We start from the raw sequence: 23,827 nt of genomic DNA on the forward strand, positions 1-23,827 counted from the left end.
TTTTTCGAGACAGGGTTTCTCTGTGGTTTTGGAGCCTGTCCTGGAACTAGCTCTGTAGACCAGGCTGGTCTCGAACTCACAGAGATCCGCCTATATTTTATTTTTTAAGATGTTAGTTTGAAAGCAAATCCAACTGGAATGACACTAGCACAAAAAGTTGTGCTGATGGATAATTTCAGAATTCGTTGAGAAATAGACATAGATGGGTAACTATTTCATTTAAAAGAACCCAAAATCAAGAAAAATTGGGCCAGCAAATAATTGTTTTTCTGTATTTACTGATCTTCTGTACTAGTTCCCTGGTTCAATTTTTCTTGATTCTAGTTCTTTCCATCTAATCTATATGATTTAAATTTAAACTACTAGGTATTTACTGCACAGTTGACATATGATTTTGTTATTCCTACTCCAAGACTTTATGTGTGTGTTATGTTATGTTGGCTTTGCTACTTAATAGGATCAGATTTATCTGACTGAAAAATAAAATTAAATGTCCCCCAATCTTTTAAACTGTTGATACAATATCAAAATCACTTAATAAGATACACCTGAAATTATAAGCTAATCACAAACCTCTTATTTAGGCAGCCAGAGACACCTTTGCTTGAATGAGCTATAATTATAGCTTTGTAGAAACAACATACATCATTCGCTGGTATCTATTTTAAAATACTGGCAAGCGCAGGTGTTGATAAGTTTGCTGAGCATTGCTGAATAGAATGGCACAGCCCTGCAGATAGCACCAAAGTATGGCAGCACTCGCTAAATTTTTCTCCTAGAAAATTTTTTTGAATTATTATTTTCTCTAACTTCCTATCATCACTTTCATAAATAATCTTTGAATAATGGCTTGAGATATAGTACAACAAACAATTAGGAAACTCTAGTCAGAAAAACAGCCCAAAGCATTAAAATTACTATAAAAGACTGACATCTCTACAGCCCAATTTGATTTAGTCTTTGAGGCTCTTCCCAGTAAGGGACAGACATCAGGAGGATCTGGGAAAGAGAATCAACTGGGATATTATACGTCACTGTATCTGTGCTGATTGCAAAGCTCTACTTGGCCTCTTTAATCCCCTTGCTGTCCTGAATCCTTCAAAGGGACAGAATGAAAATCAAGGAATTAATGTGAAAAGCCTAAAAACTGTGGGACACAGTTTTTAGGTTACTTTATCTTTCTATTTAACATTAATTTGGAATGTAAATAAAGTACACCTCTGCCAGAGTTCCACTAATCAGGCAGCTTGGTTCTCTTTGACAAATGGATATTTATCCGAAATGTGACAAAATGGCCAAGATTTCTCCTTATTTTACTATGTATGAGTGTTTCCCCTCATGTATCTAAGAGTACCATGTGCCTACAATGCCTTCAGACGCCATAAAAGGGCACCAGATACCCGGAACTGGATTTAGAGTGTTGTGAACTGCCATGTGGGTGCTGGGACCAGAACCCAGGTCCTCTGCAAGAGCAATAGTTACTGTTAACCTCTGAACTACCTCTCCAGCCCCTGAAGAAGGTATCTTAACTGTTTCTATATGGGAACAGTCCAGATTTTGTTTGAAGGTAGCTAGATAAATTCATTTGTCACCTGCTGAGGAGTTTTTTTAAACCTGTCTTTCAGGAGCACATGATTCGAGAAGATGCCAAGGGTCTGACGCCAAGACAGTGTGCGATAATGGAGGTGGTCTTGGCCACCATCAAGGTAGGATATGATATTCCTGGTTATTTACTTGAGGATACCTCCACCTCTCCACAGTAAGGTCCCCACTGTGCAACTGTCCCAGCTGCGATTGGGAGCTAGCCAATTAGATGCGTTCCAGCTAGCTCCAGCTCATTCATCTCCCCTACTTCATCCATAACACACTTTTTTTTATATTTCTTGTTCTGTGTCTCCCTAGAAAATGTGAATGAGACTTATATCATCACATGTGCTCCCAGAGAAAGCTATGTAACCTCCACCCCCGCCAATGCAGTCAAACAGATGGTTCAGGAGAATTTTAGGTTAGCATACTTTGTACTTAGGATTTCTATGGTTGCAGAAATCATTTTTAAAACATCAACCTCCTACTCTCTCTTAGTAATACAATAAAATTGCATTTTGTATTCCACTGAAAACCCAGAAGTCTGGTACTCCAAACATTATTCCCATATAGCAAGTATTATAGCAAGAGTCAAATGTGTATGGGTTCTAATATATTTTCTTTCCAAATAACATGTGTATTGTATGATTCGGTGTGTATGTGAATGTGTTGTGCTGTGTGTGCATGTATATATTGTGTGTAGTATGTATGTATATGTGTGTTGTATGTGTGGTCTGGGTACATAGGCATGTGTTATGTATTGTGTTGTGTGGGAGATTGAGACTCTGGAGGGGGTATGAGAGAGAGACTGCCCATTTGTAGTCTGGGTGTACATATGTGTATAGAAAAAAAAAGAGAATTGTGTTATATGTATCAAAGGATTAGAAAAGTAAATTTACTTCCTAAACCATGTCTGCTGATTCCACTCCTCAGTGGAAAAAGCATTGATCGTGAAGCCTATCTCGTAGAGTGAAGCTCTTTGGCTTCTTTGATAACCTCATTGTCCTGAGTCCTGTGCCACCTCCACTTCATCTGGTGTTATAAAATACTATGGAAGGGTATAAAATGATATGGAAGGGTGACAGAAAAAAAAATACAGGAAGAATTTCAAAACTAATTTTTTCTGAAAGTTTTCAACAATTGAATAAGAATTGACGGATGTGTGGAATCAGGGGAGTACTTCGCTATCAAAAAATCAATTCTAGCCAGGCGGTGGTGGCACATGCCTTTAATCCCAGCACTCGGGAGGCAGAGGCAGGTGGATCTCTGTGAGTTCGAGGCCAGCCTGGTCTACAAGAGCTAGTTCCAGGACAGGAACCAAAAGCTACGGAGAAACCCTGTCTCGAAAATAAAAAATAAAAAAAAAATCAATTCTAGAAATAAGAAAACACACTAGAATGTATTCTGAAAAGGAAAGAAAATTTTAGAATTTGAGTCCAGCCCCTCCTGGTGTTTTCTGGAGATCATCCTTTTGGGTGAGAAAAATGGAATGTGTCCTGTGGAAACAGGGGTTGTAGATCAATGTATTGATCAGTCTGATGCCTGCCTCTAATCTTATCCTCTTCTAATTATTCTGACTGGGGCACCACTTGCAGACTGAATTGTCCCTCAGATGAATCCCTTCTATCTGCATCGCAGTGTCTCAAATATCCTAGTGTTTGTAATTGGTGTAAATCTTTTAATCCAGCTCAGCCACGTGGCGCTGTGAGTTCTTTAGAAACAAAACTCCTATGTGTTGCCCATGACCCTGTTAGCTGTTTCCAAATCATCATCACTCTCCAGGACTAAAGTCTTACTGGTCCTCTGGAGCCTGTGGCTTCCACATGCCTTCATCTATAATTTCTATGATGCCAATTCTTTCTCTAGGAATCACCGTTAGGACCACTGTGTCCACTAGGAGAGCCCCCTGACCTGGTGGTCTATCTGTCTCAGTTTTACCTAAATTCCATCATCAGTTTTCCCAAGCTGTAACTTCACAGGCTAAAGCTTCCATGTTTGTCTAGAACCCAATCAGAGAAGTCTACAATATAACTGAGCCTCAGGAGAAAGATGTTCTTATAACAAAGCAGCAGGTACCACTGGACTGACTCCCAAAGGCTGCCAAAGGGAAGACCCTTCATCCTTCCTCGGGTCAGTTAAGTCCAATAACCTAAGGACAGGAAAGGCGTGTTGAGGAGAGCGCTGTGGAGTTGGTAAAAGACAGGCAGAACTGGTGTTGGCATTTGCCAAATCTTTCTCATGTGTGTGCTTTGCCTCATCTGATTCTTATAAATGCCATGCATGTTAGACTGAACAAATTTCTATTCCCTTTTCCCCAGTCCTAGGCAACACCATTATTTGTATTCAAGATCCAGCACAATAGCTAAGCATGGGTTCTGAATGACACTGCATGTCTCTGAAATTCCATCCATTACTCTTCTCCATTATCCAATTTTGGTGACAACTTCTCAGCATCTTCTTTTTATCATTGCACGGTTTTCAGACTTTACATAGTCCGTGCAGCATTTAGAATTCAGCTGCTTTTGGGAAGAATATAATAACCTACCTCATCTGAAGCACTGCAATTCAAAAGTCATTACCTGAGAGCTCACTGTACTTGGAAAGGAGATGAATGATGAAGAAGGAAGTGGAAACCAAGGCTCTTTGAATTAGGGACAAAAATAGCAACAATCAAGAAATAGGAGTGTTTGGTTAAAGTCCAGGGGGATGCAAAAAGGGTAGTGAGTGAATTCTCTCTAGAAGTCTATGGCAGTGCTTTCGCAGGGAGGGATGCTGGGGGGATTTCGGGACTGAAGAGAGAATAAATGGAGAGAAATAATCTCTCAGGTCTGAGAGGACACGTGTGAGTGCTCAGAGGACAGCGTATCACCAGCCTGAAATCCTTAGACAGTCCAGACGAAGGATAGAGCACAGTTGGCCAAGTATCACAAAGCAAAAAAAGAGACACTAGATTGAGGCTAGAATGCCCAGATTTAAACACCAAAGTCAAGAATCTCAAACTCAATTTGTCAGGAAAAGGGAAACTCTGCAAGACAGTGAGATCAGCAGTTCTGATCTGATGCATAAAGAGGAATCACGATGAGCAGAAAATAACCTTAGAATATCAAGCAGGGCCTAAAAGACCCTCTCCAGAGAAAAGGGAAGCTAAGTCTGTGTAGGGAGTTACCTATGTGAGTGAGCTTGCCAAATGTATGCTACAGTTTAAAGTCAAAGCCGTGGTGATGAGAATTTGCAGCCAAAACAGCACATGGATCTAAAAGGAGAACTCTCCTTGCAGACTTGTGAAAGAAAAGCGTTTGCATGTTCCAGTACATCAGTATAAACAGACTGTGGGCAGTCAACAATGAAGAGCCAGAAGGGGTCATGGGATTTATCGGGATTATGAAAATGGTTTGCTCCACACTCTGATGACATTTTTTCCTGATTTTATATTTAGCAATATGATTTTCTTCCCACAAAACACAGCCAGGTCTGAAGTGCTTTGCTTTCTGCAGTTTCTGAGAATAGGGTGGTGGGGGATCTCCAGCTATTGTGTAAGATTGAACACAGGGTGCTTCAACGCTAGTCAGCTTCTAGTCAGAGAGGCTAGATCCGCCCACCCTGGTGTCAGCGAAGCCGCAGTTGTAAGGTGTCTGAGAGGAAACTGTGTTGGAGGATGACTATGGAGGTGCATACAAATAAAATGCTTGGAATCCTGGAGGAAACTAGGTCGCTGGTGGGTAGAATATCAGGATAGTGGGTAACTCACATCTAATAGTCCCGCCGCCTGCTGCCTGGAGGTTCAGTAAGATACTAGGTGGTTCTCTCTACAGGGCTCAGGGTGCACAATCTTCATAAATGTTGACTTTTATATCCCCCGAGGGTGAAAGTGTGCTTTTATTTATCATCAAAGCTAGGGTCCCACACATTCCATCCTTACCATTAGGGCCTTCCATCTTCCCTGCGGAGCTCCTATTAAGTATGATTCTTTTCCCAGGCAGTGGGTCAGGGTCTTAGGGTCTAGGTCACTAGCCTTCTGATTACTACTCACCACAGTACATTCTTCCTGTAAGATCACAGACCAGTAGGGTTCGTTAACCTCCCCCACTTCAGAAATGCCCCTTTGGGAAGCCCTGCTGTCCCTCCCCTGGGGGAATGTCTAGTCTAGGCTAAAAGGCAAGAAAGGCATATTGAAGCCTAATGTGAGTGGATGTTAACTTAGGACAGGGTAAGAGGTGGGGCAGGTGGTTCAAGAACAAACTGAGAAGCACAGCAGAAAGTGCTGAGGGCCCTGCAGAAATGGCGCTGTGCTTAGGAGCACCTGTCTCATCAAGAGGCTCTGAATTTGGATCCCAGCACCCACTTCGGTTGCTTATAAACATCTATGACTCCATTTTGAAGGGTTCCGGTGAGCTTTCGTGTGTCCACAGACAGACTCACTCATTCATAAATAAAATAAGATCTTCTTTGAAAGGGAAAGAAAGTAGTCATGATTTAGAAAAATCTCCTCAACCAAGAGAGGTCAGAAGTTTGGGGAGAGCTGCTGTAGTATAGAAGGCTGTATGGGAAGTCACTGGGTTGGTTGGACATTTTATGTGGGGGAAACTCATGGCTTGAACATATACAGAAAGGAAGGAGTTTCCATAGGCACAAGTGGAAGTATGGGGTCCAAAGGATATCACTTAGAGGCCTGGGCTGGACCTTACTGGGAGTTGGTATATTGAAGCAGTGTAAAGTGGAAAGGGTTGAGGTTAAATGTCTGGGTTGAAAGTCAAGTCATTTTGTGTTCTTGGTCAACTTATAAAAAGAGGACTCATTGATGGCCTGAAAATATGACTTCCTGCAAGTATCATTGTAGCATAGTGTCTTAAGGAAATGTGTAAAATAGATTGTATAGTTCAAGATCAAGTCAGCTTGATCAGTTACAGCTGTACATCTGGTCATAGATTAGGGCAATCGTCAAGAGGGTTGTAGAGTAGCAAACTATTACAGCGCAATATGAGTGCCGTGATGAAGGGAGAGACACTGGGACCTGCAATAAGCTTGGGGACAAGGGGGGGAAAGCATCCTAACCTGGAGGTTTAGGAATATAGGTGGAGCCATGATCTTTCTGCCATTTTTTTATTTAGTAAATACAGACTTATAGTTTCAGAGTATTATGATTTTGCTGTTGTAAGAAGGCCGCTTGTTCATTTCCCGGCTGCCCAAGATTCCTGTGGGCCGCTTGGTCATTCCAGCTGCTCGGCAGCTCAGATCCAAAATGATCACACGGAAACTATATTATTTAAATCACTGCTTGTCCCATTAGCCCTAACTTCTTATTGGCTAATTCTTACATCTTAATTTAACCCATTTCCATTCATCTGTGCATCACCATGAGGACGTGGCCTACCAGCAAAGTTTCAGCACGTCTTTCTCCAGGGGAGGCGCCATGGCTTCTCTCTGACTCTGCCTCCTTTCTCCCAGCATTCAGTTTAGTTTTCCCCACCTATCTAAGTTCTACCCTATCAACAGGCCAAGGCAGTTTCTTTATTCACCAATGGTATTCGCAGCATACAGAGGGGAATCCCACATGTTGCTGCTACCATGTAATAACCTTGAGATTTGCATCAACCTAAAAGGACATATTTGACAGGTCTGCTTTCTTCCTTTGTCACCCCAAGTACATAGGGGAGCATCAGTCAACACAGGGGCAGGAACACGAAGTGTAGAACCTAGCTGGCATCTGTATCCCTTGTGAACTTTCCCACAGTGCCCCAACAGGGATTCAAATTTTCTTTTGTTTAATAAGAAAAAAGCTTGCCCTGAATTCTTTTAATTATCTTTCCCAATTTGTTCCAGTGTAAACAGAGAAAAAAGAGAGTCTTAAGAGGCCAAGTTGGAGGGTCTTTGGTCACGTGGCTGGTCAGACCGTAGGAAGCAACTGACCCTCGGTCTTCTGTTTATAATCAATGGAAAAGAATCTACTCCTACGTGCATGGGGGAAACCTCTAGAAAGCTTCAAAACCTCACATTTTCAAATTTTCTTCCAGCATATAATTCCCCTGCAGCATGTAATTTCCTTCTGGCATGTAATTCACTATAATGAAAGGAGAGCTGAGCTGTGCTGAGCTGTGGATGCTGGCATTTGTTTTTTTTGGGTTTTTGTTTGTTTGTTTTTCTGCTTCATTTCAAGCTTTACTTAATCTTTCCAATCATGTAGATTGTATTCTTTGGGGATTCTAATTGTAAAGTTATAGGATCCCCTATATAACCATTACTGCTGCCTTCTGAGAAGCATCCTCCCATGTTTTGGGACTGTGCACTGCACTTTTCTTGTATGCTGTTTTGTCTAAATACTTAATAAACTCACTAACTTCGATTATTATCTCTATGACTGGCCCTGAAATTCTTTTTTTTTTAATTTATTTATTTATTAAAGATTTCTGTCTCTTCCCCACCGGCATTTGTTTAAGACTTAAGGTTTTCACTCTCTCACAGATGTTCTTCGAGCCTCAGCCAAATACACATTCCACTCTTGTTCTTTTGGGGCTGGCAAAGGGTCAGGACTATATGAAATCTCTTGAGTGTCAAGGCCCGCACTATAACTGTGGCCTCTTTCTCTTGACGTCTTTCTCTTGCATGTTGTCACCCAGCTCCAACTAGGAATGAAAGGCTTACATAAAAGCACAGAAATTATTTCCTTCACTGGCTGGGAAGCCAGTGGCTATGTTGTTTGTTTCTCTGGCTTTCTCTTTCCCTGCACCTCATGGCTTGGGTCCTGCCTGACAGCATTACTGTCTGTCCGGTACGCCAGTCTTGCAGCAACCCCTCCTACAAAGTGCTCTCTGGGAACAAAGTCATCTTTTCTGCTTCAACCAGTCTGCTTTTTAAAAGCCCTGCCTTCCAGGCCCTCAACAGAATTCCTAATGAGACTCTGGCCAAAAGGAAGAAGCCAGTTAAGCATCACTGAAAGCCCTAGGGAGACCCCGGCTATACTCAGGAACAAACCCGGAGCTTATTTCTATTTTTGTTTCATGATTAGATTCCCAGTCCTTCTAGGTTTACAAAATAATGCCTTAGCAAAAAAGCATGTCTTGCTTTAGAGCTATTATAAAGGGGTCAAGGATGAACACATAGCTTATGTCTTCATACATTAATTCTTGTTCCCTTCCTCCATGGACTTTTAGGCCTTTAAAAATCTCTCAATCATGTCAAGTCTGACTGTGTTGCTCTTTCCCAGGTTTGCAAAATCCTGTCCTTGGGACATTTCACCCTCAGATCTGTTCATAAAGGTCTATGGTATAGATGGTTTATGAAATCCAGGACTTTTAAGAGAAGGTCAAATAGATGCCCTTACCAAGCCCCAAACCCTTGACTATGACAATAAGCTTTCTGCATCTCTGAGCCTGTGATCTCTCTTTGCCTCTCTAGGACTTCCTCTGCCTCAAGTCAATGTGTTTATTCTGGAGGGTACAATTTAGAACTGAGAATAGAAGAAAAATGGCAGCCGGTGTTTGTAATGCGGTGGGGAGGAGCACAGTGTGAGAACCATTAGGTCTCGCAGTTCTTGTTAGACATGTGAGACGCCCAGGGTTCCTGGTGGTGATGTAGCATGACTATCCATTGTCTAGCTCACTGCCATTGGCTATCTAGTGGCTGCTACAGTTGAAAATAGTACTGGGTTGGGGGTGTCGCTCAGTTGGGAGAGGGCTTGACTAGCTCACATGGATTCTTGGGTTTCACCTACAGTGAAGCATAAACTGAGTGGGGTGTAGCACACTTGAAACCAAAGCACCCTGGAGGTGGAGGCAGGAGGATGAGAAGTTCAAGGTCATCCTCAGCTACAGATGAGTTTAAGCACATCCTGAACTCTGCGAGGCTTTGTCTGGAACATAAAAAAACTAGCACAAGGAAGAGATTTATCACTCCATCAGAATTTCCGCAGAAACTTTTTACTGCTACTCTCCATTGTAGGCCATTTTCTCTCCTCTGTTGGGTATATTGTCAAATAACTTTTTTGTGAAGTTCCAAGACAATTTTATTAGAGTTTAAAAGAAAACCACCATGGCAGGCAAGCTGAAAACTTGAGCAGTTCCTCCGAGAGATGGGGGTAAAGAAAAGGAAGAGGAAAAAACTTTGGCATTTGAGTTAACGTGGCATAAAGGTCAACCACATGGCAGACAGGTAGCCACATGGTGGGGAGCGGAACTTTAGAGAAAGAGTAAGAAAAGTTCAAAGTGCCAGATTTCTCTTAGGCTCTGGTCAGCATCCAAAAGAGAGATAAAGAAGATGATAAAAAGGAAAGTTAAGAACTTTTGAATTAGGGCTCAGAAAGACTGACACATCCAACAAAACCTAATGGCAACTCTCTCAACTTTATAGAGAGCAGGGACTCTGAGAAAGAAAAACACTTCTCTTGCTAAAGAGATAATTATTCCTCCCACCTCTTCAGCATGACTTACAAAATATTAGCCTTCTTATGGGATGGTCTCTGGGCCATGTGATAAACCAGCCCAACTTGATTGACTCTTTAGGGAGGAGACATGGTATGTTATTGTCTCCACCAGAAGTAGTGTCCGTGCTTTGGACCAGAAGGAAAAATATTTCTCTTAGTGAACCTTCAAGCCTACTCAAACAATTTTTACAACCATAATTTATTGGTGATGGCCTGTTTTATGCTCTGGTTATATTTCCTCATTAAATTATAATCTGTTTCAGAGAAAAGATAGAACCTGTGTTGTGTTATATTCTTGGAATGTAACATTAAGTCCAGTTTATGGTATAGATTTAGTGAATTTTTCCATAAAGAGGGGGAAAATAAGCAAGAATACAGATAGCACCACTGAGGATGTCCAGACCCACTGCCCATGGTCCTTGCTTTACAAGCAACATACTAGGCACTTTGGTTGATCTCATAGTCACCTATGTGATTACTTAACAGAATAGTTTCTAGAAGCTAGCATAATGGTATAGTTATAAAAAAAAACATGTCCATAATGTCATTTAACTCATTATCTAGTATACAAACCAGTAAACTGTTGCAGTTCATTCATGGTAAAATTTCAAGAATGAAATGCATAGAAGCAATGGGGAAGCTAAACGAAAAAATCAGTTGTACATGTAGAGGCAGAAAAGGGTTGGGTACAAAACAGCGATGACCTGTATGCAGATAGAAGTAATTAATTTGTATTTCCATACACAAAAGTATTCACAGTATTAGTCATTTTCTACAACCATATTTTTAAAAATAGATCAAAGACAACAGAAAGGGAACATGGCCTGGTGGGTATTATAGATATCTTTTATCAATAGAAACTGTCTAGAGTTCCATCACCTACTTCTAGATATTCCAACTTTCAGAAAGATGCCATGCATAGCACAGCACAATAGGAAGAATGCTAACATCCCTCAGTGTCAACAGTGATGGCCAATAACTATATATCTACTTTATTATGTGTTAAACTGAGATGTTTTGAATTTGCTGGGTGACAGCATAGAAGAATAAACTTGATGTTTTAGGTTTCCAGAGAGCATTGAGCTACCTCAGATTGGCCTATATAAGCACAGTAACATAATTCGAGAATGAACAGGGTGGGCTAGTGGATGCCTGGTGTGCACTTTGAAAGAAGTGTCTGTGGAATATGTAACAGGGTCTACCTTCTTTATAAAGTGTTGATAACTTTCATTATTCTTCGGAAACAGAAACAAATACTCAACTTGATCATGCTCACTGAAGTCTGTCATTCTGGAAGAATTTTTACCACTGTGCCTTCAAGGTTCCATTTATATAACTGACATTTTAAATGAAAAGAAAACAGCTTAGGCCTCTCTAGATCTGTCTAAGCCCAAGTTAGCTGATGATGAGTTAGCATTGAACAAATGGTACACTCTTTCTGTGTACTTACCTGACAGCTTATCTAATGGAATTGTTTTAAACTCTACTATTAGAGTAATAAAGTCCACCAATGTTTCCTCCTAAATCTTTTGCTCTAATAACATTCCTTTTCTCCTTTTTAGCAATATTTTCATGCTGGAGGAAATGGCCTGAAGAAGAACTTTCTGGAGAAAAGCCCAGACCTTCATTCCCTGAGATATGCTCTCAGCCTCTACACACAAACTACGGATGCTTTGATCAAGAAGTTCATAGAGACGCAAAGCTCACAGAGTAAGTAGCTCTTGACCTGAGAGCAAGGGGCACTCACCAGCCTCACAGTAACCTGAAATAGCATGCAGAACATGAAGCATGGTTAAAAATAGAGGGTTTGCATGAGCAGAGAATACTCCAGTTTTCAGCATGCTTTATAAATAAAATGAACAGAAAGTTGATGGCTTAGACGAAAGAAGATATTTTCTCAACTGTGATGTTTGGTCTCTATACTCACTCACCCCAGAGTTCTATGAGAACAAGGCTCGGGTTCCCCTCAGAGGCGGGTGCCTGACAGCATTTTCCATTCTAGCTTCCTTATCAAGTGTTTCAAGGGATACCCCTTGACTCCCTCAGGACCATGTGCTGTGGTAGCGTGCAACTCCAAGTAGATTCCTTCCCATTCTTGAATGTTTGTCTCAGGTTCTGTTTATGGAAAAACTCAAGCTCAAGTTTATTGCCATAGAAAGGGAAAGCCAGATCCCATTTTTCGAGTCCATATCTAGATTCTGTATTCTCAACTCCTGCACACCTTCCACCTTGACAGAAATTGTGGCAACCACGTGACTCCACAGAGATCTATCTCACTGGTTGTCTTTTATCTTGGGACACATTAATTTAACATGGAAACAATTAATGAAATTCAACTTCTTTTCTTTTCCTTTTTGTAAGATTTTTTTCTCATCATTTTCTCCCCTATATTCCCTGTCTCTGTTAGATAAACTATAATATTTTATTGAAGGAAAAAGTCAATTACTTTTGATTTAATAATTTCTTTGGGCTATGTTCAAGTTGGAAGACATTCTTCCTTTAAAAAGATTATTTGAATTAGCTTTTTCATAAATTGATTTCTCTTGCTCACTTTTCCCTTTGTCCTTATTTTTCTTGCCTCTTTCGCTCATATTTTTAATCCTCTTTTCCTTTGCTGTTTTATATGGAACACATTTTAAGCATTATCAGTAGTAAACAAGGAAAAAAGTAAAAAAAAAATAGAGAGAAAGAAATACGGATTCTTTTCCTCTTTGTCTCATTAGAAATTTATGAGCCAGAGTTCAAATGAAATCTATCATATTAGAACAACATTTTCTTTCTTTCTATTTCAACCACATGCTAGAAAATAAATCCTAAATCCAAAACAGATATGGAAGAATTCCTAAGGCCTTACATAAAACTGAGCTTACTTAATATCCCAGCAGTGCACTGTGATGCCTAGGCACCATCTTACTCTGTATTCATGTGACAAATGTTTACTGAGCATCACCTCCAACCTGTCCATAAAGTGAGCAGCATCCTGCAGGGACTGTGATGTCAGGTATCGGTTCATCTAGCACAGTAGTTCTTCATGCCAAGGAGATTGTCCCAGAACGTAGGCAGTGTCTGGAAAGCTTTGGTTGTCCATCAGAGAACAGGGACTGTGTTTTCAGCTTCTACTTGTCAGAGATCAAGGATGCTGTGGTCGTCTTACTATACACAGAACACACAAAGTGAAATCAAAAGCAAGTACATCTCTGTACTAGTTATTTTCTTGTTGTAACCAAATACCTGACGAGAAGAAACTTAAGCGGGGAAGAGAGGTTGTTCACAATTTGAAAGTGCATAACCCATGGTGGTGGGGAAGGCATTGCAGCAGAATCGTGAGGCAGCTAGTCATGTTCCATTCCTGGTCAGTCAACACAGAGCAAACAGAAAGTGGAGCTATTGGACCTCAGAGATGCCTCCAGTGACATGCCTTTTCCACTTAGAATCCACCTTGAGCCCTCCCTTTGCTGGGGATGAAGTTTTAAAACACATGCACCTGTGGGGCCACAGCACAGAAGCTGGGAGCCCTGGTTAGTGGGAGAAGGAGAAAGTAAGTCACTTGGGTTATGAAGAAACAGAAGGAGGAGGTGTTTGAAACACAGAATGCTAAAGCAAGCAAACATTTGCACTTGAAGCCTTAAAATCCCCACACAATGACCAGGTTGACAGTAATTCTTTTAATTTGGCTCTTTAGGCGTAATGCAATTGCCTTGTCTTTCTCTGCAGAATTAAAATGCATAAATACTGCATCATGTTTGGAGTGAAATTTGTAGAAATCATTTTGATCTTTGTATCAGTTTTTGATAATTTTTTCATCTAGGAGTTGACTTGGTGGTTTGAGTTGGATAGTTGGATTTGAAAAGAGAGAGGGGGGGAGGGAGGGAGGGAGGGAGAGAGAGAGAGAGAGAGAGAGAGAGAGAGAGAGAGAGAGAGAAGCCTTTTCTGTCATTGTCGCTCCTACTCAGGGATGCATGGCTTACAGTTTTAGAAGTTGGTCCAAAATGCATTTCTTGCATCTTGATTACAATATTCGTCGGGAAGAAAGTGCTTTTCCTAACACCTATTTCATTAAACCAGGAACCCTTTGAATATTTCATGGCACCACAGACAGTAAAAAATGAATAAGCCTTGAACATATTAAGTGGAGTTTATTCAATGGGTAACATGGTCTGGAAGGAGGCGCGAGATGATTCATTGCTCAGCCATCCTGAGCTGTATTCTGTTTTCTTATCTGAGATTTTATTATAGCACAAAGAACGTGCATCACAAAAGCTCTTCACAGAAAGGGAATATTTTATGTCTAAGTTACAATTGTCTCATAAAGGAAAATAATCTCTTCCAGTTAATGACTGTGTGAATTAAAATCTATGAGCGGAAGTGCTTTTATTCAAAGGCCCTTTTTTGTCTCTTTTGAGTAAAATCTTTTGAGTTTCTGCTTATTAAAATGTCTGAAAACATAGATAATTTTCAACATTTTGCCAATTTATATTCAGTAGAAGGAGAGTCTAGTGTCTTTTCATTTGAAGTAGGAAGTAGATAGCTTTAAACTCACATCTTGGATTCTATGAATTGACTTCAATATAATATTTATATTGCACTATTGTTGCATAGTGTCGGGTCAATTATAGTTACATTATTTTATAATATAGTGTAAATTGTGTTATTTGTGACAATATATGACATTAAATATGGAAAGTTTAAGAGAGAAATTAGTTACCTCAGCACATTCTTATTATTAGCAGAAAAAGTTGGAAGCCTCCCAAATACAGTCTTCTGGAGTCATATCACCTAGAAGAATCATATTATCTTTAGTTATTTTCCTCAGGATGTAAGAGACGTACCCAGAGCAGTAAAGAAGCCATCATCAGATGTGGTTCATTGTGAAACAGATTTTTTTTGGTTCTGTTTTGTTTTGTTTCTTACCAGAGATAATGGGAGAACTTAACCTTAAAAGTACTTTATTCACAAAACAAAAATAAGTAGCCATTTAAACACAGAAATGAGTTTTGAGTCCCAAGGGCCACAGTGAGCCTTCCTCTGATGGTCAGCTCTGGGGGAACACTGGGATTGTCTTCAGTGTACAAAGAAGTACCACTAATGTATACAGCCGTTTCTACCTTCAGGGTGTGTTTTTTTTTAAGTAGTTTCTCATTTTCAGCAGATAAGCCTTCAGAAATAACCAAAGATCTGACTCTTTCCAATAGATCTATCATGTCCTGTCCCCAGAGACCATTTAAGTGGCTCAACCTTTCTCTAGAGGTACAAGTAGAGAAGTGAGACTATCTGAAGCTTGTCTTCTCGAATGTCACAAAATGATGACATTCTCTCCACAAAAAGCCCAAGGGGCGTCTTTAGTCAGATGAAGAGCTGAGCACAGATAGCTTTAATAGAAGTATGCTGGGACCAGTTCTCAGCAGGAGACCTGCTTTCCAAGAGTAGGAATGGCATGCTTCGTGAGGTTACAAGATGGGCACACATAACAGTATCACCCAGCAAGCATCTGTGATGTTCCTCCTCAGATTCTGCAGAACTCATGACACCTCACACCTTTCAGATGAAGATACCTAATCGCACATGGGCTCAGAAATGTGATCAAGTTCTGATCAGTGTAGTTCTATAGCAGAGGAGATGACCCTCACTGCCACCGCTCATGCTATGTTAGGGCACAGCCTTCCACCTCATGTTAAGTAACTAGCACTGCTTTATCTTCTGCCCTATTCTGTGTTTTAAACATTTTATTACACTAAGGTGGGGGGGGGACAGTTGTCCCTAACTTATAGACAGCTTGTGAGACTTGATTCTCTCCTTCTATTATATGAGTCCCGGGGAATCGAACTCAGGCTGTTGGCCTTGATGGCAAGTGCCTTTACCCTCTGAGACATCTCATCAACACTAGTGTGCATTGTAATATCATTAAGATCTCCTTCTTGCTCAGAAAACAAAGTTGAAATTGATAATTTTGTTTTCCTCCCAGGGACTCCAAACTTGCTAACTTTGCCATTTGCTTTCCAGAGTCCTCTCTGTATTAGGGTTTCTACTGCTATGATAAACACCATGAGCAAAAGCAACTTGAGGGGAAGAGGGTTTATTTGACTAATGCTTCCCATCACTGGAGGAAGCCAGAGGAAGCCAGAACAAGAACTCAAGGCAGAAACCTGGAGGCAAAGACCATGGAGGAATGTTGCTCACTGTTTTGGCTTCTCATGGCTTGCTAAGCCTGCCTTCTTTTATGTCCTAAGCCCACCCACCCATGGGTGGTACCACCTGCAGTGAACAAGGTTCTCCCACATTAATCATTAACTCCACTGCAGACCAATCTTATGGAAACATTTTCTGAGTTAAGATTACCTCTTCCCCAATACATCTAGGTTTGCGTCAAGCTGACAAAAGCTAACCCTTCCACTCTCATTCAGTTTCGTTACTGAGCATGCTCAGGAACCAGTGCACTTATTTTTTTTTCCCAAAACAAGGTTTCTCTGTGTATTTGTGGCTGTCCTGTAACTCACTCTATAGACCAGGCTGGCCTTGACACTTTTAAATACTGGAACCATTCACACCATAAAAAGCCAAGTTGAATGTAAGGAAAAACTCCCTGCTGTTAGGAAACCTTTCTGTTTGTAGCCTGATTTCCTCCTTCTGGTATCTACACATTTGTTTTTATGGGGGATGTTGCCAGTTCATCTTCCTTCCTATCCTACCCTCTCCACCCTCTGCCTCCACCAGCACAAGGATTCATTTTGTAGTATTCCCATGCAGGGAGTCATATCATAGTTGCTAGCTGAGAAGGATCCTTCTCACAAGCATTCTGTTCATTCATTCTTAAAAATCTCAATCCTTGTCAGTCTTGGTCAACAACCATACTTGGCCAGCTACAAATCACAAAATCTTAGGACAAATAAGGGTTCTTTATTTAAGTATAAATAATTTAAATTGTGTGGCATAAATTTAAGCAATTATAAGCTATATAGCAGCCCTCCTGTTTGAGTTATCTGATCAAAATCTTCATTGAGGGCTGTTATCCGTGGTCTTATGCTAGAAAACTATAGCATGCTAGGAGAGACATAGTGACAGAGACAGGCAGAAACAGAGAGAGGGAGGGGTGTTTGGAGGGGGGAAAGCTTAGAAATTTATGACTGATACTATTTATTACATATCATTCAAGGGAGGAAATAGTGCCACTCGAGAGATAGACAGAGTTAGATAAAATTAGATTACTGATTTTTATCAAACTCTTAAAACCAAGTTTTATTCAATCTGTCACATAAAACTCAAAAGCAACTAGGAAAAAATGGTTTGCTACTGGTTGAGTTTGGGTCCTAATAGAAGATGAACTTGCCCTCTTATTTCAAACATTTTTAAGAGCTCAGTCCACCTCTGTGGTTTCCTTTGCCCCTCTCGGTCACATTCCCTCTCTCCATTAGGCTGAGCTCTATGTGCTACACTATGTATGTGCCTGTGCGATTGCCTGTGTGGTTCAAGCTGTTAGCCCCCTCTCAGAAGTTCATGAAAAGGAAAATCAAGCCAGACCTAGAATCTTCAGACCCATCCAGGTGTAGCCCCAGAGCTGCCTGCACCCTCAGACTTCAGGCCCCCCAGTGGTACCCTCTCCTCTGAACTCTGACCTTCTAGACTCCATAGTCAAACTTTCTAGAACAGGGCATCTTTCCCTGGCCCCATTCAGACTGTGATCAACCAGAGTGATCTTCTAAGACATGCTAAGATGACTCTCTAATTTGAGTTTCTGTCTCTTTTCCATTAACATGAAGATGGATTTTTATGATTTTGCTAGATTTTTCTTAATTGGTGACAACTCTCTTTCATTTGAGTCATCAAAGCGTAATACCTTTGATGAAGCAGGTCAGGCTTCAGGGTGACTCTCATTAGAGGAAGAAAAACCACTGGGTTTTGATGCCTGAGTTATCTAAGAGCTCCCCACAGGAATGTTTTGCTCTGGCCAGAACATCATAATTCTATTGGAGGAGGGGTGCTTGTTGGTTCCCAGCCGCCCAGCCAGCTTAGACCCAAAAGAATCACACAGAAACTGTATTAATTAAATCACTACTTGGCCCAGTAGCTCTAGCTTCTTATTGGCTAACTCATATTAATTTAACCCATTTCTATTAATCTGTATATCGCGACACGGCTGTGGCTTACCAGGTAAAGTTTTTAGTATCTGTCTCCAGCAGCTGCATGGCTTCTCTCTGACTCTGCCCTTCTTTCTCCCAGCATACAGTCTAGCTTTCCCTGCCTAGTTCTGTTCCTCCCTGCCATAGGTTCAAAGCAGTTCTTTATTCATTACACAAACAGAAGGACCTCCCACACCATAATCCCAGGTCCACTTTCTCATAGATGGCTCCCCTTGCCTAGCATTTCACCTGGCATGGAAATCTGAATCAGATTGAAACATCTGGGTAGCTTCTGTAAACTATTTTAGCATCTGAAAATTTCAACAGTGTGAACTGAGCAGTGCCCTGTAGATAGGTAGTGCACATTAGCCATCCTCCTGCTTTGTCAAAGTGGCATTCCATGGCTTCTTAATTCTGTATTTTGTCACAAATACCTGAAAGATTAACGTTTTATAGCACTACCCACCTACATTAAATCTGTGCTTCTTTGTTTTTTTTTTTTGTCACCCCCCTCCCCGCCCAGGTACAAGGCAGATCTCACTCTCCAGTTATACTCAATTTTACTGGCATTGGAATTGCCAACTTCTTGACTTACAGTCTAGAGATAAATCAATGAGAACCCACTGGCCTAGCAGTTGGGAGAAAATATTTGCAAAGCATGTATCTGATATGGGGTTGACATCTAGAACATATAGAAAACTGTATAGCCTCAGTAGCAAAACCTTACATGACCCCATTAAAAGAGAACAATGTATTTAGATAGATGTTTCTTAAAGGAAAATATCCCCAATAGCCAGTGGATACAGGGATCCACATTCTCTAATGCTCATCACCAGGGAAATGCAAATCACAGTCGAAGTGACCTGCTTCCAGCCCCAGTTAGCAAGTGCTGGTCAGGAGAAACAGGAATACTTGCAAATCATTAGTGGTGATGTGAAGTACAGCAGCCGCTTAGGAAGCTGCTTGGAAAAATTACAAGTAGAACTGCCATATGATCCAGCAGTCCAACTATGGAGTATGTATTCATTCAGAGGGAATGAGATCAGCATGCCTAGGAGATGTCAGCCCTCCTAAGCTCATTACTACACTCTTCACAGTAACTAGGAAACAGAAACAACCTGTATGTCCATCCAACAGATAAGCAATACTGGCCACATGAAGTACAAAGTCAAGTACTATTACCATGTACAATCAAAATTTTAAACTACTAATGTGCTGTTACTCTAGATTCCTTTTCTTCCTTCTTTCCTTCCTTTATTATTTCCTTCCTTCCCTTGTTCCCTCCCTCCTTCCTTTCCTTTCTTCCTTCCCTTCCTTCCTTCCCTCTTCCCTACTTCCTTCTTTCCTTTCTTCCTTAAAGACAGGGTCTTACTATGTAGCTCTGACTGTCTCTCTCTATCTGGAACTCACTGTGTAGACCAAGCTGACCTTGAACTCACAGAGATCCACCAGCTTCCCATCTTCCATCTGTCTAATGGACATGGTCACTTAGAAGTAGACACAGTGGAGAGGAGACTGCGTACAAGACAGGAGGACAGCCCTCAGCAGAACAGAACCAGCTGTCTCTGACCAAAGAGTGCCCAGGCTCTAGAACTGTGAGAAATAGACCTGTGTTTCAGCTTCCAGTTTACGGTACTTTGCCATGGCTCCCTAAGCCCACTGAAACTCAGGACAATGCTGAGAGTCCTCCCTCCATCCTTCCCTCCCTCTAGCTCAGGTGGATGTTGGTCCTTGCTTGACATAGTATTCACTGCTGTACTTGTCAGACTGCCAGTCCAAGAGTCACCGAAGATTATTCTGTCTCATTCCTCTAGCTCTCTGTTGGAGCCCTGGACTTGCAGACATACACTATCACATCTGTTTTGTGTGAATTCTGAGGACTCAAACTCTGCTCTTTATGCTTGTCGCAATCCCTGAACCCACTGAGCTGTTACAGCTGTTACAGCCCATGTTCTGAAATTTTACTTTATCCACTTGGTCTAGGGTGCATTTAAAGGTCTCTGCTTGTTTTCTTCCCATACGTCTTCCTACTGCTGAAAGTCAAGGGCTCATCCCTTCTACCGTCTCTACCTCTAGATCTATTCATTTTTTCTTTGTGTATGTATGTGTTTTAACATTGGCTATATATATATTTATTCATAATTGATACATGCTCCTTCAGGACTAACCCTTTGATAGTTTTACAGTGCCCTTCTTTGGCTCTTGTTTTCGATCCATTGTGTATGACATAAACATGGGTGCTCCTGTTGGCTTTTGACTTCTATGTGTGTAGAATGCTTCTGTCCCTCACCTGACTTCATACATGTCCTTCGAGAGTCTCTTGGACGCAGCATGGGCAAGGTCTTAGCTTTTTGTCCATTTAGTCACTCTCTGTCTTTTAATTGGCCAGTTCACACTTGAGATCACTACTAAGAAAAGCCTTTTGCCAGCTTGTCGTTTGTGTCCTGTTTCTAGTTTGCCTTGGTCATCTAGTCCTTCCCTGTTGCACAGGCTTGATTCCTTTCTCAAGTGCCATTTTTCCCCCTTTGGAGTTTATAAGTCCAAGGGATTTATGTATTAAATCTTCCATTTATAATGGAGCGTTTTAAGACTGTAATTGCAGTCTAGATTTATTAAGCCCCATTTTTGTTTTTCTCCTGTTAATTTACATGTTCATTTTATTTTAGTGTTTCCAAACTCATCATAAGCTTCTCAGTTTAAGATTGTGTTTCCTCTTACAGGGATAATGAGGCTTGATAAGCCCCTGTTGTCCTGGGCTTGTCTCCAATAAGGGGGAGTCATCATGAATCCTGTATCAGTCACAAGTGATAATCAATAAAACATGGAGATGACTCAGGGACTCTGCCCAATTTAATGGAATATTTCTGGGAACTTAGGAGGGAAAAGTCAGAACAGAATTCCCCAACTACTCAGTGATGTAACTCATTCACTAATTCAGCCTCCATTCATGAAATCATCACTTTAAGATGGATTTTTCATAGCAGAATGACTAGACACTATCCAAATAATCTATTTCCTTATGGCAGTTGTTTACTTCTCCTTTAGATTTTATGAAAATATTCATTAGGATTCAAATTTAGATCTCAATTACAGTTGGTCATTATGGTTTTTTGTTTGTTCTTGTTGTTATTTTTTAATTGATTTTTTAAATTTTTCTCAACATTTTTCTCTGTTCCCCTCTCTGCCTCTCCCCTCCCCTTCAACATTCTCCCAAGGTCCCCATGCTCCCAGTTTACTCAGGAGATCTTGTCTTTTTCTACTACCCATGTAGATTATATCTATGTATGCCTCTCTTAGGGTCCTCATTGTTGTCTAGGTTCTCTGGGATTGTGCTTTGTGGGCTGGTTTTCTTTGCTTTATGTTTAAAAACCACTTATGAGTGAGTACATGTGATAATAGTCTGTCTGGGTTACCTCATTTTAAATTATGTTTTCTGGCTCTATCCATTTGCCTACAAAATTCAAGATGTTATTTTTTTCTACTGTGTAGTACTCCATTGTGTAAATATGTTTTTTTTAATGTCTCTTTGAAGCCCATGCTAGCCATGGGACCCTCCTGCCTGTCTCGCAAGTCCTGAGATAACAGTCATGTGACACTAAAGATTGAGACTATGATATCTGATGATTTTATGTAAGCACCACTTTAGTGAAATAGAGGGATTTTTCTCCTACTGGAGTGGTTCAGAAGCCACTGAAACATCATGTGACCTGAACTTTCCTATTGGCTCAGAATCTATAGGGGAAAGAAACATTACTTTCTTTCCCCATTCTCAAAAACTACCACTAACCAATTATTGTAAGATGATTTGCTCAAGACAACTAGTATAAAAGACATTGAGGACAAAGTTCAGATTATGGAATATTTTAAAGATTATATCATTTTTATACCTTCTATACTGAAATAATTTCACAATTAAGGCTTTGGAGACTGGCCCTAGTGCCTCTGTACACCCCCATATAGCACATACCCTCTCTCTCTCTCCTCACCATTTATTCATTTACACATTTCAGGTAGGGTGGGAGTTCTTCACCAGAGCCCTTTAAGCAACTGGGAGGGAGAAAGAGTTACAATAATACAATAAATTCACCTCCATCTGGCTCCCCATATCCACCCTCTGATACTTACCTATCACTTCTTTTTGTAGTGTGTATTTTAAATTCCATAATTCCCCCCTTTCCCTTTCCTCCTTCTAACATATCTCCTGACCATCCCTGCTCCTCAAATTCATGGCCTCTTTTTCTTATTATTAAGTAAGAATGTAAAGATACATAAATACAACCTGCTAAGACCATTTAGTGTTGCTTGGCATGTTAGTGATTTCAGAGCTAACCACTTGGAATTGGATAACCGTTTAGATGCTCGACCTGTGAACAATGATTCTTTCTCTCAACAGTCAATAGTTTTCTTAGACCGTTGTGTGTGAATGAGGCCCCTTGAGATTTTCCCCTTCCATGATAGCATGTAGATTGGTGTTTTCTTTGTTCAGGTCTTTTTCAAGTCACCACATAATTGAGATATCATGTATATTGCTTCTCTGCCATTTCAAGAAGGCAATATTCAGACTTTTGGGTCCTCTGGTTCTCACCATCTTTCTACCTCTACTTCCGTGATATTCCCTGAGCCTTACTTGCAGGAACTGTGTTGTATGTGTATCCACTGGGTCTGGGTACACCATGGTCAGTTGTACCTTGTATTTTGACCAGTTGTGGTTTTCTGTAATGGTCTCTGTCAACTTCAGAGAGAAGCTTCATTGCTGAATGGAGATAGGCATACTCACCTATAGGTATGGAGTAAGTATTAGAATGCAGGTCAGAATTATGTAAAATAGCAAGCATATTTTTACTTCTGTTATATAAAAAGTAGAACTTCCTGTATACAATATTGCTATATTCAATAATAAGTTACTCCAATGAGTCAAGTTGGTCAAGGCATTCATGAATAATTGAATTATCCGTATTTAAAGGAGAAAAGATGAATCATTGTTCATTTTCCCATTCATGAGAGAATAAAACTGGTCTTGGGACCCAGGATGAATGATTCATTCTAACTCCAGGAAGATAAGGTTTCATGCTCATGTGAATCAGGCAGTCAGAGGTAGAGTCTGGAACATCCTGTTGGGCAAAGTACTTTCATGGAGAACTTTTGAGTGGTCTTGGTCCATCAAACCACATTAGTCTGGAAGTAATCCACAGGTTCTCATCCTCTGTGATAGCAAAAGCAGAACCTCTTTTCCGAAGCAACATATCCTTAGGCCCAAATTTTGAAATCAAGATACTTTAAAATATATATGTTGGTTTAGCATAGAAGCATGTACAATGAAATGTCTCTCTGTACTTAGCTCATTCACAGTCAAAAAAAATTAAAGAAAAAACAATAATATACATAATCCAGACTTTCTCTGGATTTTCCATCTTTATGTGGCTTATTTTTCTTTATTCCTTTAATCTATAACTGTACTCTATCTCTTTAAAGACTGTTTTTTATAACCATTTACTTCCTTTATAACTATTTATATTCCTTTTCCTCTCTGTCTCTCAAGCCTATGTACATTTATATAACTTTGTGACCCATTTAGAGATCTTTTCCACCTGATGTGGGATTCCCCTTTATATAGTATTAGTTAATAAAGAAGCTACTTTTGGCGACTGACTTAAAAGAATATAGCCAGGCTGGAAAATATATATATATATATATATATATATATATATATATA

The 23,827-nt window shown here is 40.4% G+C and overlaps 1 protein-coding gene across 3 annotated transcripts in view; it reads left to right on the forward strand.

Annotated features, from left to right (window-relative positions):
- Nucleotides 1–23,827, forward strand: part of Unc13c (unc-13 homolog C) — a 462,492-nt gene that overhangs the window by 403,606 nt on the left and 35,059 nt on the right. For all 3 annotated transcript variants that reach the window (XM_013346384.2, XM_026778986.1, XM_005347631.3), the window contains exons 29-30: nt 1,626–1,706; nt 11,563–11,710. In XM_013346384.2, coding sequence (XP_013201838.1) covers nt 1,626–1,706; nt 11,563–11,710 — 229 coding nt within the window. The remainder of the gene's footprint in view (nt 1–1,625; nt 1,707–11,562; nt 11,711–23,827) is intronic.

Source organism: Microtus ochrogaster, chromosome 5 (assembly GCF_000317375.1).
Source record: "Microtus ochrogaster isolate Prairie Vole_2 chromosome 5, MicOch1.0, whole genome shotgun sequence".
Classification (NCBI taxonomy): domain Eukaryota; kingdom Metazoa; phylum Chordata; class Mammalia; order Rodentia; family Cricetidae; genus Microtus; species Microtus ochrogaster.